General features: G+C 39.0%; 1 protein-coding gene across 2 annotated transcripts in view; it reads left to right on the top strand.

Moving 5' to 3' along the window:
* LOC108751296 (MKL/myocardin-like protein 1) overlaps positions 1-15950 on the top strand; it is a 207935-nt gene that overhangs the window by 126483 nt on the left and 65502 nt on the right. For both annotated transcript variants that reach the window (XM_018491395.1, XM_018491394.1), the window contains exons 2-4: positions 3686-3786; positions 3877-4100; positions 6851-7044. In XM_018491395.1, the coding sequence (XP_018346897.1) occupies positions 3686-3786; positions 3877-4100; positions 6851-7044 (519 nt within the window). The remainder of the gene's footprint in view (positions 1-3685; positions 3787-3876; positions 4101-6850; positions 7045-15950) is intronic.

Below are 15950 nucleotides of genomic sequence, written 5' to 3'. Positions count from 1 at the left end.
GAGAGAGAGAGAGAGAGAGAGAGAGAGAGAGAGAGAGAGAGAGACGATCCGACCCGAGAGCGAACCCGCGAGCTTGCCGCACCGTTCTTGTTGAGCGAATCGACAAGACGGGCGCGGCGAAGGGGAACACCCTGTACATGCCGACGACATTCCCGAAGTGCAGCGTGCAGTTTTTCGCGGCTACCAGTGCAGGCGGGTAGCCTGTGACGAGCGAGCGAGTGACTCAGAAGCTTCGAGGTAGACGGCAAGGGCGAAGCGAACACGCACGTGCTCTCTCGCGTATGCGTCTCTACGTGCATCCGCGTACACGTGTATACACGCGCGCGCTCCGCTCGTGCGTACGTGCGTGCGTGCGTGCGTCCGTTGCGTACGTGCGCCTGCAGCCGGATCGCCGGAGAGGAGAGGAAAAAGGGAGAAGGGAAGCGCGAGATTTATTTGCCCGAATTTCGATGGCCGCGGCTTTGCCGTGGCCGCACCGCTTACGAAGAATGCATCTCGCATTCGGGATCTTTCGCGGAATATGTCTTACGGCGGATTCTCCTCCGAAGGGGTTCCCCTCGAGTTCGATCCTTGCTTTTCCACCACCGGGCCACTTGTCCACTCCCGTCGCGCCGAGAGTCTTCAATGTTCGCTTTGTTTAAAGGACGAGGTCAAAGACACGACTAAATATTTCGGAGATTTTCGCGAATTATTCGAAAATTTTACGAGCTCGTGTGATGCACTCTGAATTCTGAAAACTGCCTCAATCATTTTTTCATCGTTACCATTTCATTGAGATTGAGATCCATTCAAATTTTTGTCATTAGTTTGATTTTTTTCACAATTTTTCTTCGAGTTTAAAACTATGAAAATAAGATAAAATTTAAAATCAGATAAAATTATTCCAAATCGTTATTATTTAAAAATTAAGAAAAATTCCAGAATCAGCAGAACTTGTATAGTTAAGTCTGTGCTGTTCAAGTTGGACTTTAAAGTCAATATTTTAATTGTCAATATTTAAATTCTATATTTTAAAAACATCATACGGTCTATATAATTCTCACCGTGTGGATATTAACATGGTGAGAATTAATTTCAACATAACATTACACCAATAATTAATATTAATAGTACAAATTAAAAATCCATGGTGTTAAATCCATACTCATATTTTCAGGAATGTGTTAGATAAATTTAAATATCTGTGAAAGTAATTAAAATACAATCCAACTTTTATATAATAATAAAAACTGATTGTTACAGCTTTCGCTGTAAGAATTTTTTCAGAGTTTTATACAATCCAGAATATTATAAAAGTCTACACTGAAACTCAAAGACCCCAGTAGATTGTTGACGTTGAAAGTGCAAAACTCCACATGGCTGACGTAAGTTTAAATTCAATAATTAATTGTTATCAACGGACTCACAGTCGTTATTCCCAAGTTGAATCGCAACGATATCCGATAAATCAATATCGGAGATAATCGATGATCGGAGAGACATACGTCTCGCCGATGATATATCGTTTTGTCATGGATTCCCTCGAATCGGCACTATTAGGCCATCGACATTGTCGATACTTTTTCCGGGGGAAGAAATCACGCGAGGTCCACCTCGCGTGTCCCATGTGTCCCGTAAACGACGACTAGTACCGCGATTAACTAATGTGTCGGACCGGTTAGGAGCGTATTGATCAGAGACCGAGGCTAGATTTATGTCGGCGAATGATTCACGGCACGTGATTTACAGCGGATTGTCCGGTGCGCGCGCATACTGATTGAGCATTTATGCCGCTCTCCCGGCACCGTACAGCACACTAATCATTTATTGGGTTAAGGTGAAATCCTCTTTCCCTCTGCCGGAGGGTACGATCCGATTTCTTATCCCTTTCTGCTCCGGCCTTGTGCTTCGGTATTTCGATTACGTGGCAAATGTGCACGGATTCGAAGACTCCGCCGTTGTAGAAAAAAAAATAAACTATCGATTTGAAATATTGTATTGAAATATCACGGATTTCAAAAATTATTCGATTTACAGATGAATTTCCCGCATTTAATTCTTTATTATTTGTATGAAATATCTAAAACATCCCTTATAAATTCATTAAATTCCAAACGTTATTTATATATATTATGTTTAATATTGTATATAAATTGTTCCACAATTTAAAAAATCTCTTTGTATTTATCTAGGATGTATAGAATATTATCAGTCTTTATTTATAAATGCAAATCATCGAAGACAGCAATAAAAATTGAGATATAATGTGAGAATATCAGAAAGTTCACAGGAATGATTACATTACAAAAATATATTGAAAAATCAAGCGAGTGATGTAAAACATTTTTTTTTTGGTTTCGTATACTCTCCTCACGTAGCATATTTGAATACTTTTGCATTTTCTGAAATTTGATAAGTAATTTATTGAAATTTCTCAGGAAATCGAGTTACGGAATCGAAGTTACGTAGGTACTTGATTCGCAGCGTTTATGTAAAGTGCAGACACGGCAGTCAGCGTGGTTACGTTTTAGAAAGCGCGTTCACCCTAACGGCGTCGCAAAAATCGCGTTTCCGTCGCCGATCGGAGTATTCGAAAGTCCTTTGGGAGCAGCGCTCCTTGTTTTTCATCTCTCGCTCTCTTCGATTCTCGATTACGAAGGCAGGACACGCGTCTCGCCCGTAGAATGTCGCCGTAACGAAGGGGTCTCTTCTCTCTCTCTTCTCTCTCTCTCTCTCTCTCCCTCTCTCTCTTGTCTCTTTCCATGCGTCCTCGCGAGGATACACTGCAGCTCCTTTACCTCCTCAGCATCTCGCCGGGTGATCCCTCGGTACCGATGAACGTTTAAATTAGGCAGGGAATCCCTCGGAATGCACGAAAGAAACGACGAGATCGGCATTCCGCGAGGTTTTGATACGCCTTCGGGCATATCGTGCTCATGGGGCATTATTAGCCCTTATGCGGCAGGAATGACTCTTAAGGGCCCGACTCGCGATCCTTCGCGCCGCGGCTTCGAAACATTTTGCACATTTTAAATCCTGCCCGCGAGAAGCGACTTGTCCACGATGACATCTTCGCTTTACTACATATGTAACTTTTTTTCTTTATATTCATATTTATTATGCTATTATTTATTTGTACAAGTACTTAATTTAATATAATCAATTATTTATTTTAATTTATTTTCACAAATTCTTTATACTGTTTTAAGACGCTGACTTAGTAGTGTTATCAATATCATTAAGTTGTTGTCAATTTAATTTTGTGATATTTTCCTCACAAAAATCTAATATTAGGCAATTTATTACTGCAGTAATTAATTATTTATTTGGAGTATTAAAAATACTGTACTATTTTTTATACTTAAAATAAGTAATTTTAATTACTATCTTTCAATATTAAATTAGTATTAAGATTTTCGTAAGAATATTATTCCAGTTTCAATTTAAGATTGTGTTCCAAGATCAAGAATTAAACCAACGCGTAATTTACAGAACTGGACATGTATATGAAAGTCTCACAGAAATATCACTAAGCACTAAGATCGAACTCGAATTAAATAAGATATTTTCCTACTTAGTTGCGTAAGTTGTGTTATTCACATATCGGACCAACGTCATTTATTGTTATTTAAGAATTAATATTTGATGAACCGTGTAATATTCAAATCAAACTAACTTTTTACATCTTTTTCATTTTTTTTTTCAGAGTCTGGCCACAGGTTGGACAGCGGCTCCCCGTTTTGGAGGATTCAACTTGACCAGGACCTTCTGGATACCATCAGCGCGATCTATCCGGAGTGGTTTAAGGTAAGGCTTGTTTTACCCTTTTCTCGCGCCATATCAGAATCAGCATATGCTCATTGAACGAACGCGGGATAACGAGGTACACTCGTACAGGATTACACTAACAGTCGAACAGCATCGACGTCGTCCCCTACATCCGCAAGTGCTTCCGGCGCGCAATCCTGCAACGACAGCACCGCCGTGGTCGTCGTCACCGGCGGTGAAGCCAAGGTCGTCAAAGGCGACGCTAAGTCGAAGTCGAAAGCGAAAAAAGCGGACGGCCATAAGGATAAGGACCGGGACAGGAAGGACCCTAGGCGCGACGCCAAGGACGAGAGGTAAGATAATTTGCGTGCTGTATGTAGATTACACGACGTGGAGAGCAAGAAGCTGAGACTCACCGAAGTGGAGAAGGCTTGAGTTATATCGACTGAATATCAATAAAACCTTGTAAAATGAGGAGAATATCCGAGTCGCGTTATCACCAGCTTCCACGCGAACATAACCGGTATGCACGCTTCTCGCGTACAAATAAAAGTAATGGATAAAGTACGCTTGTTCTCGATCGCACGCTGGGCGTAAGGTAGGACGTTATCGTGATCAAGAAATAGACGCGTCGTCGCTCGGCACCTGCCTCGATTATTTTAACAAGCTCCACGAACTCCTCCCTGACGCTTTGTCGCCCATCACCCTCGTCATTATCTCGGGAGACGTTATTTCTATTATAGGGTATTGCGTGCACCGCGCCGATCTTGCAGATACGCAGCAGGAAGAAGATAACTTGCTAAGTAGCTTATTACCGTACGGGTCCGAGAGACACCCTGAGAGTCTTGCAACTCTCACAAAGACTCTAAAACGCAGGAACCTGGACCTAATAATAATATTTTAGTGCTAATGATATTAATACTTTGACCAGGTATACCTGAGTGACGCATGACTTTGTGCAAGAACCTCGTTATCTATTTGTGAGTCACGGTTTTATACCTACCTACCCGATTCAGAATGATTTATTATTATTATTATTATTATTATTTTACTTGTAAATGTTGAAGATATTTAAATACAGTCTGACAATTAAAATGTTTTAATTTGCTTAACTTAAATTCAACAGTCAAACATAATTTGATAAATGTAATATGAAACAAGGACTACACGCGAGATGATAAAGCCCTGAATTAATCTCTTTTCATTAAAGCTTCTATATTCATTCTATCATCATCATATTACTATCTCAAATTGTGATGTGTCAGAAGCGAGATGTTATATAATAATTCTTGCAAAATAAATTAATATGGAGAATATGTTTTAATAAAATAACACTAATTGTGCAATTTATAGAATAAACTTGTAAAACATACATAAAACTCTCTCTTCTTGTTTCGTTAATTAATAAATATACTATATATCGGGAAATGAATTATGCATAATAAAAAAAAAACGAAATAAGCTATATTCATAAACTGTCAAATTAATAGTATATATACAGAAATAAATATGATTTAATTTCTCCCCAAAACAATATAGTATACTTTATAAATCTAGTCTACTGATTGCAAACGCTGCTTTATTGAAAAGTACCTCTATTTAAGTCTAATTTGCAAAAATTCTTATTGTGTTTTCTCGCTTCTGACAGCATAATTTGAAATAGTAATGATAATTAACCAAGAATCTTATAAATTAAATAATATCCGATTACTTGAGCAATGCTTGATTTCAAATATAAATAATTAAGCAGATTTGATTTAAGATTTTTCTATCGCGTAAGTCGCTTAAATATGAGACAGCAGGATTAGAGTTCTCGCGGGCCTCCGCACACCTCAATTCACTGTTGCGAGTTGCGAGATCGCAAATGGGATGCTAGGACCGGACGATTAACCCGCAATTTAGTATCAGTACCACGTGTAATCGTTACGCGAGAATATAAACGCTCTTAACGACCGGCTTCCTATCTCCAGCTGTGACGAGTAATCTTTTCTCGGAACTTTCTCCTCGACGTACTTAAACTCACCGGGCCGTTGATTCTCGACGCTTTAAAATCTTTAATCGGCTCGCTAACTTCTCTATACGTATGAATTCCACGCAAAGCGCCGTTCGTGCAATTTTCTCTGAACTTTTCGTGAGATAAACCGAATAAGCGGATCTTCTGCGTGACATTTCGCTCGCGACACAACGTCTCGTGACCATCTGGATCCATGAAGCTCTCACGGAACTATCGTCAGGTCTATCAAGATAAATGTGTTCACCCTTCGATGGCTAAAACGCTTATTCTTATCCTTTCGCTGCAGAAGAAACGCGACTCGATATTCTCTCTATTATACTAAGATTATTCACATTCACGCGCGTTTATTTTATAAAATTTACTTTCATTGCACATGATATTCTGAAAACGAGAGTTAGAAAGTAATACATTGTTTTAAAATATATTTCTTCCTAATAATTCAATTTTAATTGAATACGATATTCAATTCTTCATTATTAAATATTTCGAATTTCTACGATAAAAAATATCATAGAAATTGAAAATATTTTATATCGAAGAATTGAATAATGAAAGAAAAATTCAATTTTTCTCGTAAAATAATATTATACGCTAAATACTTTCTCTCGTATAACGTTAAATTTACTTTCCATATGTGTGTTTCAAAATAATACAGTTTATTATATATCTCTTCACTTTATTTGAGACTGAGCCAGTTCGTGGAAATTCTCGTGGTGGAAATGACGTATTATTTCTAGATGGTTTTAGTTTATTTAAGATCGAGTAGACTCGCTAGGATACACACTCGAGATATAAACTCTCGTAGATACAACTCGACGTCAGATATTTCTTGCTCGGTGAAGATTCGCGCTCGGAGAGGAGGAAAGACCGGCCGTTTCCGACTTCGCTTTCTGATGGAAACGTCGTCCGATCGAGTGTCGATTGATCCGTCATTCCGTCATCCGCGGCAAAAACATGCCGCGAAGGACCCGAGATCCGATTGACACTGGATCGTCGATCGGTCCTCCTCTCTTCGAGTCGATGTATGAAAGATTAATTCACAAAACGGCAACGTTTTGCTCCGTTTCGGTCCGTTCTTCGGGCCTGTAGGGACGCTGGAAACGGTAAGAAAGGGACGAAGCCTTCGCCGCAGCAGGATAAAGCAGCGGCGGACGCGGCAGGAAGGAAGGCCGCGAGTGCTGTTCCAGGATCGGAATCGAAGATGGCCGAGGGCAATCAGTCGCCGCCGAAGGCGGAGGTCGACGATTCACCCCTCCAGCACGCCATGGATCGCAATAAGGAATGTGAGTACACACGCACACACACACACACACATCTTTTCTTTCATCTTCGTTCAAAAATATTGATCTAGCGAAGAAGTAATCGCCTGTGTCGGCTGGATCTTTTGCCGAGTCTTTTAAAGAAAGACGCGAGTCCAAACTTCAATCACATTGAAAAAAAAATATTAAAATGTTTTTTTACTAACTTTTTAGAGACGCGAATGTATATACGCTTAATTTTTTTTAATTATATTACTAACGAGGAAAATATATTCGCCAGTATTTTTATTTCTTCGTTAATCGTATAAATTTAAATTGAATTATTAAATCACTTTTCCATTTCTAAAAATTCACAAAGAAAAGTTGAACTCATCAATTTGATACCAATTTCCAGCAAAATTCTAATTTTCATCGTAAGTGTCATCAGATGATGATGTCAATGAACGTACATGTTAATGAAAATAAATGAAAGAGATGAAGATCATCCGGACATCTTGTGTACATTAAGTTCCATTTGCCGACACTCGCTTTTCCTTCTTGCAATTCGCTCTGTCACCGTTTCTCGTAGTGCATCTACTCCCCGTTGTGGAAACGGAAGTGTCGCTTTTCGACGTCCGGAATAAATGATGAAAAGACCTAACGGTCCCTGTCGCGACGATCGCTTCCGATCGAATAATCGCACACGGGGTATTCGCTATTATTATGCGATGCAGTCTGAGCTGTTCATGCGCGTGAGCGTGTTGCATGCTCATCATCGCAGTTACATACCCCGCAATGTTATACGAGCGTTACCGAGCACCTCTTCGGGAAGGCGCCTATAATAATCGAAGAAGGCGCGGAGATGGCCCTTTTTAACATTCGCGGGCAACTTGCCATTATATCCCACGGCGACTGTAATCATCCGCTCATTATTCGGCGCATAGCGACCGGCCCTCGATTATCGATTCGGAATCCGGCGATTTTTTATCCAATAAAGAAACGCTCGGAGCTTTTACCGTCGTGCAAAATGCAGCTCTCCAACCCATTCGCCACTTCCGTTACTACTACCGGCGCCGGCAATCGGCCAATCGTTCTCAAGACTTAGACGCCCGTTTTGTATTCGGAACGCAACTTCCCACGGGCAGGATAGAGGTATCAGTCACAACGACTCTTATACCGCTACATTCAATATTTTTCTATAAGCGACAGACACAATAACGAATAATTAACAGTATATATATATAGATAGATATTTTAATTTGATGTAAGAATAATTTCTCTTTTATTGTTATAAATTATGAGAGAGAATGATTTTGTCTGCAATCTAGATTTGTTTTCTTCAAATTCTTTTACTGTTCAAAGTTAAAAAATTTACGATTATTTTGGAATATTTCTATTATATGTTATAAAAAATAGTTTTTTTTAGTTATTCAAATTAAAAAATAATCTTATTTAGTAAAAATTGAAACTTGAGTAAAAATGAAAATGAAATTTGGAAGTTTGATTTCGTTTGTGCCAAAAGAGACTTTAATTGCACAGATGGAAGAATAATAATTTCCCCATATATCTCTTAAGGAACCGAAAACTCGACTTAAAAATATTTACTCTTTTTAAATACAATTAATCTTCATACAAAGTAAATTCGAGAGTCATAAAGTCCGTAAGATGTTCTTAATATGCATTTACATTGAATGGACGAAAAATGATTTCAAAAAGATCGCCCGAAGACAGGCGTGTAAATATCTCTCGATACCGCATTGAAAACTTCGCGCGGTGGGTTTCTTCCGCGGTGAAACGAACGCGTGCCCACTTTTTTCCGTCCACAAATTCCGCGGCGTATACGTATATATGCCGATTCGTCGTGGTCGACTCCTCGTTAAAGCCACAGGCCATCGCGTGCGCAGTCTTTAGAACGCGTCGTTTTGTCGCGTTTATCGATCGCCTTTTTCTGTAATTACTTGCCATCAGGCGCTCTCGAGGCATTCTCCCCATCACGGTTTGTGCGAAGGACGCTCATCGTGCAACGAGAGCGCACTGAACAATGCGTACCACTTTTACGAAGAAACACAATGTCACCGTCGACGACCGTGCAAATCAATAACGATCTTCTGAAAACTTTTTTTCAAGTAAAATTTTTTCAAAAATTTATTAAGAGGGACACATCGAAGTGATCTAACACAAGCAACACTATTCCATAAAAAGTTGAGTGAGTTCTGCAAAAGTTGAAATAAGCGCTTTGGAACCGCTTTTCCTGAAGGGGGGGCTACGAATTTTAATTTTAATAATTTAAAGGTGAATTCCGACCAAAATTTTTTTCTCCAAAATTTATGTGCGTGTACCGATATTAAATCCCCAAAATGTTTGGCGAACGAATCTCGATCAGTTGCTTGATCACCTGTACGTGTGCACGCACACTGATGCGTGCGTGTGCGCGACTGACTACAGGAAAGAGACAGTGCCGGGCATTCGTGTAGACAGGTAGGTGCAGATTCGCGTGTGAGGGCCATGGTACACGCGTGTACTTATATACACACAAGAAACAGGAGGCGTGCCTATTTATAACGGTGATATCATCGCCGATTACCTACGCTTTCGCGTGGACAATCGTAAATTCTCGTAGCAGAAGGGTGCGGGTTTGATGCCTTACCGAATAATGTCCGTCGCGATCCTTTTTTTCCATTTCTTTTTTCCATTTTCTTATACCTTTATATACACTTTACATATATAAATATATAAATAATATATATTAAAAATATAGGTTACTAATTATTTACAATTTTTTATGCATGTTGTGTAAAAAATATTGTAAGTAACACAGTTTATATATGTTTTATTATATGTTATTTATGTAAAATATGTTTTATTTCTTCGTGATTTTTAATATTAGATCGAATGTAATTCAAATTTCTTCCAGATATCTTGAACAATTCTGAATTCTTTAAATCTTTCATGTCTGACTAAAAATATCCTTTTCCACTAGCTTTCACGAACTAATTATAATAATATCTGATCACATTTGTAATATTCTAAAGTAAAGTGAATATAGATTATGTAATAAATGGAAAATGGAAAAAATTAACATACTTGAAAAGAATAGATTTATTATTATAAATATCATAAGTATTCTAAATAATAATAATAGTTCATAATAATGTTAAAAAAGAGTGATAAATACCATTAATAAAGCAATTTCTTGCTTAACTTGTATCCATTATTAATTAGTGCTTTCTCATTGATTTGTTTTTTTATTAAAATGTTTTCAATTTCTCAATTACACGATTTTCACAGTTTACGAAATTTGTTGCAAAAACATTATATCACATAGACAGAATCAGACAGAATTTCGACAAGTTACGTCAATAAAATCAGCAGGATGTGTCTGCTTTCCCGATCGTATCTATATTTTGTAGCGTTACAAAGCGACGTAATGAGTCTCTTAGAGTGCTCCTTCGCGGGTGTATCGGGTGTACTTGAAACGCGAAAGTACGCCGGTTGTCGATTATATCGAGTTAATTATCGTCGGCGTATCTCGCCCTAAACGACGACGATGCATACACTCGTTATATCGGCGCGCGAATTTGCGCGCTCGTTTCGTAATGGGAAATTATGTCAGAATTATGCACCGTGCACTCTCAGAGGCCTCCTTTCCATCCTGTAAAACCGATAACCTCGAGTAGCTCTGCGACCGCGCGCTTAATGAAACAACATCATTAATAAAACGCGACGTACTCATTCGGTCATTACAAAAATGAAGATGTTTTTTCTTCTATTTTTTTACAACAATGATAGATTTGCGAACAATTAAAGTCCTTGCCATTGTGAATTCTCTAAAGTGGATTTCTCGCTAATCTCATAATTACCTTCTTTACAACAATTCTTTACAACAATTTTTAGTCATATGGTTTTCTTCAAAATAAGAAACGCTTTATGAAATCTTACTTTGTTTTTTTCTTCTTAAAAGCATAAATTATCCCGCCATTTAAGATTCCAAGACTCCATATATAATTGATAACAATCAATCGATTAAGTTGAGCCTTCCCTAATTTCATAGCTACTGTTCTTTAAAAATTTTTAATTATGTGTTTCCAAACTCCTTCGAAGTAAAAAGTGTTTTATGAATAATAAAATCTTACTTTGCATATTAAGCAGCAACATAAATTATCTCGTATTTAAGAACTCCAAGATTTCAGACTCGCTGCTCCAAGTTTAAAAAAATCGAAGCTCTGAATTCACCGGTAAATGGCGACGAAAGCGAAGGCGCGAGGCATTTTCGCCGTGAAACGAATCGCGCTGAAACGAATTTTGTGCCGAGCACTAATTGTCGCCAACGATAATGCGATACGAGGTTCCTCTGGAATTTCATGTAATTAAAAGGAAGACCCAGCTTCCTCTTCTCCGTAAACTGACGACGGCAAAGGCCCGCGCCGATCGTTATGCTTATCTGTTAGTAGTATCTGTACGAGCATCAGCGCGATACGGACGACAAATATACCTCAAGCGAGCGTCTTAGGAGAGTTTCATCGATGTTTCGCCTCATTTCTTACCTTTCGTACGGGTATTTCGCGGGTACGACCTTCGTAACCGCGTTGCATTTATCAAGGCGGCGATACACAGTCGACGAGTACTAGTTAGCGTTACCGAAGAAAAATACATTATTAAGATAAGACCCTCTCGACGATTTATGGCGACGTGTCCCTACAAAGATAGTTCCGTACTATTAATCACGCATGTTTTTACAATTTCTTTTATTTTTCTCATTTTTGTTTCTTTTTTTTTTTTCTGCGTTAAGACGAATTAGACATTATTGCACGAAATAACAAATTGAATAGCTCGAATTATGAGCTGCGATACTCCGAGCATCTACTTTTTATCGATCGCTCGTTACTGGACGATGTCTCCTTGTGTAAGCAAGTTAACGTAACAAGATGGATTTACGTCGACGGGGTCGTATTTTCGATTCTTGGAGGTAGGTTAAAATCTAGAAAAACTGATCCGATCAGCACGTACCCGCCGTATACGCGCTTTTTCATCTAAACGTTCAAAAGCCGCGCGCATTATCGCGAGTCAACCCGGTTTGCAGGTACACGACGTGCCTTTACCGGATTTAATTATACGACCGCACTCGTTGGTGACCACTTTGAAAAGTCCACCGACCGCCAATTACGCGACTGTGAAAACCGCGTTTTTCATTGCACCGTGTAAGTGGCCCCTGTATGCAACACAATTGCCCGATTTTCGTGAATCCGCGGACAACAGCAGTGGCGACAACGACGGTGACATTAATTAAATACAGGATCGTAATTTTTAACTTTTGTCGGATCGTAAAAGCTGCTCTCGCTGTTGCGGTCTCGCCGAAACGCGAGACGATCCCGAAAACGCGCTCGTTGCCAAAGTTAACCCACTTCATGCTCGCAACCTTTTTGTGAATTATTCGGTTCACGAATTTTCACCGCATATGACTGTAAGATGAGTCTTTTGAGAGTCCTTTTGAGAGTCCTTTGAGTCTTTTTAATGACAAATTATGTTTCTCTCTTTGAGAATTTTAATAACAGTTTAATTGTTAATTTTGTCTCATATTCCTTTTTATACCGAAAACATGTTTATCGTCAAAGTTAAGCTACTTTGTAATTGCAACCGTCTTCGTGAATTGTTTTGTTCATGAATTTTCACCGCATATACATTCTCATACTCTTTTTTTTTTATATATACTGAAAAAAAAGTATCAATAATTAATCTAATTAGATGAAAATTCTTAGAGTAAATTTTACTTCTCTATAATTAATTCTCACTCTCTTGAACAAGAGTGGCAGTATTTTCAGAGTCTTTCGGAGTGAGATGTCACTTCGAAGAATTTAGAGAGATCTTTAGCAGACATAGACTTCTCGTAACGCAGAGCGATCTTATATTTTGACCGTACGATTTTCCCTCCGCGATTGCGTGGAAGGCTCGATCTCCGGCGTCATACTTATAAATAAATCGCGCTTTATCGTTGCATATTCATACACGCACCGTGGTACTCCGGGGGTACTTCGTGGGCGAACCGGATCGGAATATGTCGAATCGGAGCCGTTCGTGGCCAGAAAGTATGCATTGGAATCGCCGAGTGTGCCACGCCGCGCCGCACGGCCGGCCCGGACGCAAAAATCAGCGCGAGCGTGTATGCACGCGCGTGCACGCGGGAGATAAAAAGAGGCACACGCTCGGTGGTTGCGCGCACGGCCCACGCACGTAACACGCTGCTGCCTCAGCCACGTGCCTTCAAACGGTCGGGACGATTGTTTTCCGGCACGGCTGTGTGCTGTGATTTTACAGCATTTTCACGCACCGCTATAAAAATTGTAATATCGACAACGCGTCATGCGCGCAACGAGGGCAGGCGAAATTTTGCAATCTGCCAAATGACCGTCGTACATTACACACAAGCAGGGAGTAATATTTTATTTATATATGCAGATTTCAAGGGACGTAAAGATTGAAAAAAAAAAAAAACGAGGTCCGGGTTCAAGGTTTGTCCAGTTCTCGGCAGATATTAATTATAAATTAATCTTGAAACGCTCTCGATATTGAGTAATACAGTATTGCTATTGATAAATTTTATGTAAATTTTTACGTTCGAAGAAAATAGGTCACCTTTAATTAACGTAACACAAGATTTTTCATACACTTTACATTTTTAACGACAAAATATTTATAACCTAAACTTTTATAAACACAAATAACTCACTTATTAACTAAAAGGAATAAGTATGGAAAGTATTGCCCAATGCTTCGATCCTCATAATACTTTAGCATACAGTTACAGATATTATTCTTTTCTGTATATTATCTCAACAGTCGCAACACTCCAGCTAGAAATAATTGGTCAATTGACCGTCAAATCGACGTTGATCAATCGTTTCTGGCTAGGGCAGCTTCCTGTTCGCTCACTTGCACATCAAATTTACGATAATGTTCTTCATGATTAAACGAATAACAAAGAGTAGCATTTTTTTAATTTGCAAATTACGAAAGGGGTACGAAATAAAATTGAATTCTATCTTGTGTTGTCGAGTTCTACGTTGATCCAAAATACGAGTTACTGTCGAGCAGCTATCTTATGAATTCTAATCGAAAGTGCCTTCCATCCGCACTTGGCGCTCCCAACACTCGTGGAATTATTTCATTCTTATTGTTTATCAAATGTTAAACAAGAATAAATATGCTCGCGTGTTGCGAGTATCAAGTGGAAGCCCGAATCGCATTCGCGAATCGAGACGCGACGGCAAAGAAGAATGCGTGCATCGAAACGGGACGATGAATTAAAATTCAGCGGCCAGCGACGACGGAAAACATTGACAAGAGGAAGGAAGTGGCGATCGTTAGTATTCAAGGCTGGCCACGATCGAACGGCTGGTCGCAAGCAGGAGCACGATGGCAAGGAGGAAAAGGACGAGGAGAAGGAGGAGGAGGAGGAGGAGGACGAAAGAGAGGGATCTCTTGAGCCAAAGAACTCCGGTGACCGAGTGTTAACGTTAACCGCCCGCCATCGCTCGGAATTGATTCTTACTCGCGCGATGCCCACGCATGGCGAATTAAACGGGACATCTTCTCTTCCTTCCGCGAGCGATCGTGCCCGGAGACGCCTAATTCGATTGTCCGCCGACACGCCGATTAATACGACGTACTCGTCGCGTTTCATCCACGTCTCATCTTACCAATTATCTCTGCTCAGTGAATACGATACGTCGTGTATGTAATAGAAGATCTATAATTTTGTCGCAATTAACGTTAATTCTTCGGAGCTAATGTCAAAATCTTGACACAGTTACTGACGCTTGATCTATGAAATTCATTTAATTTATGTTGACTAAAAGATACTAAGACTTCATTTCAAAGAACCAAATAACATAACTTACACTGTTAGATATTAAACGAGCGATTAATGGTAATCGAATCTCTTGAGTTGAATTTTTGTTATTTTTAACTTCCACATGAGTGACAAAATGTAAATCATTTCTGTGGTTCAATTGTTCACTTTTAAAGTAAACAATGTTCAATATTAATGAATATTCTTAGTAAAGAATAAACTAAGTTTAAGTCGAATTTTATACATTTCTTAAATTAGATTGCTTAACTTTATTATCTTAGTTAGATTAACGATATTTTGAGTAGACGTGATTAAAAATAACTCAAATTAGTATAAAATTTGACGTTATAAGTTTAATATATAAAATGAATACGTGTATGTTTGCGAATACAAAATTTATTTAAAATAAAAATAAATAAATTCGCAAATTCATTGTAAAGCATATAATTGAATAGATCGAGTATTCGTCGTTAGCTCCGAAGAGTTATTAAAATTACATCTTAATTAGCTTTAACAATATTGCAATTTGATAATATTTATTACCGATATTCTCTGGTTTTATAATTAAAAATAAATTCTGATAAATCATTATGTTTTCATAAATTCAAAATATGCAGATAATTGTAAGATAAAAACATAAAATACAATATAATAAATTAATTTCAATTTATTGCTAACTAATTACAGGAATATTATTGAGTTTGCAAATGAACTCGTGTTTAGCTTGTTTTTCTCTCGGCTTGAAAAATAGAATGGCGGCGTTTGACCAGACTTGTTTTTCTCGCGGCTTGAAAAATAGGAATGGTGGCGTTTGACCAGGAAGATCCGGCGGTGGAACGACTTCACGACGAGACCTCACGACGTTTCGTCACCGCGACGATGGGTATAAGCGAGATAGTCCCCGCAGGACAATTCCGCGGCCCACGCGCTATTGTGGTCGCGGCAAATCGGTCGGCCACCTGGCCTGATCCCGGCGCACAGTGGCTTTCCTCTTCTTCCGTTCACCGTCTCGTTCCCTCCTTTCTATCCGTAGAAGATAATCGCCGTGCCCCGCACACCTGAGAAGAAATCTGATGGCCAGAAGAGATTGTCTTTTGCATTATAG

This window comes from Trachymyrmex septentrionalis, unplaced genomic scaffold (assembly GCF_001594115.1).
Source record: "Trachymyrmex septentrionalis isolate Tsep2-gDNA-1 unplaced genomic scaffold, Tsep1.0 scaffold43, whole genome shotgun sequence".
In the NCBI taxonomy this organism is placed as follows: domain Eukaryota; kingdom Metazoa; phylum Arthropoda; class Insecta; order Hymenoptera; family Formicidae; genus Trachymyrmex; species Trachymyrmex septentrionalis.
This window is presented reverse-complemented; position numbering and strand designations above follow the sequence as displayed.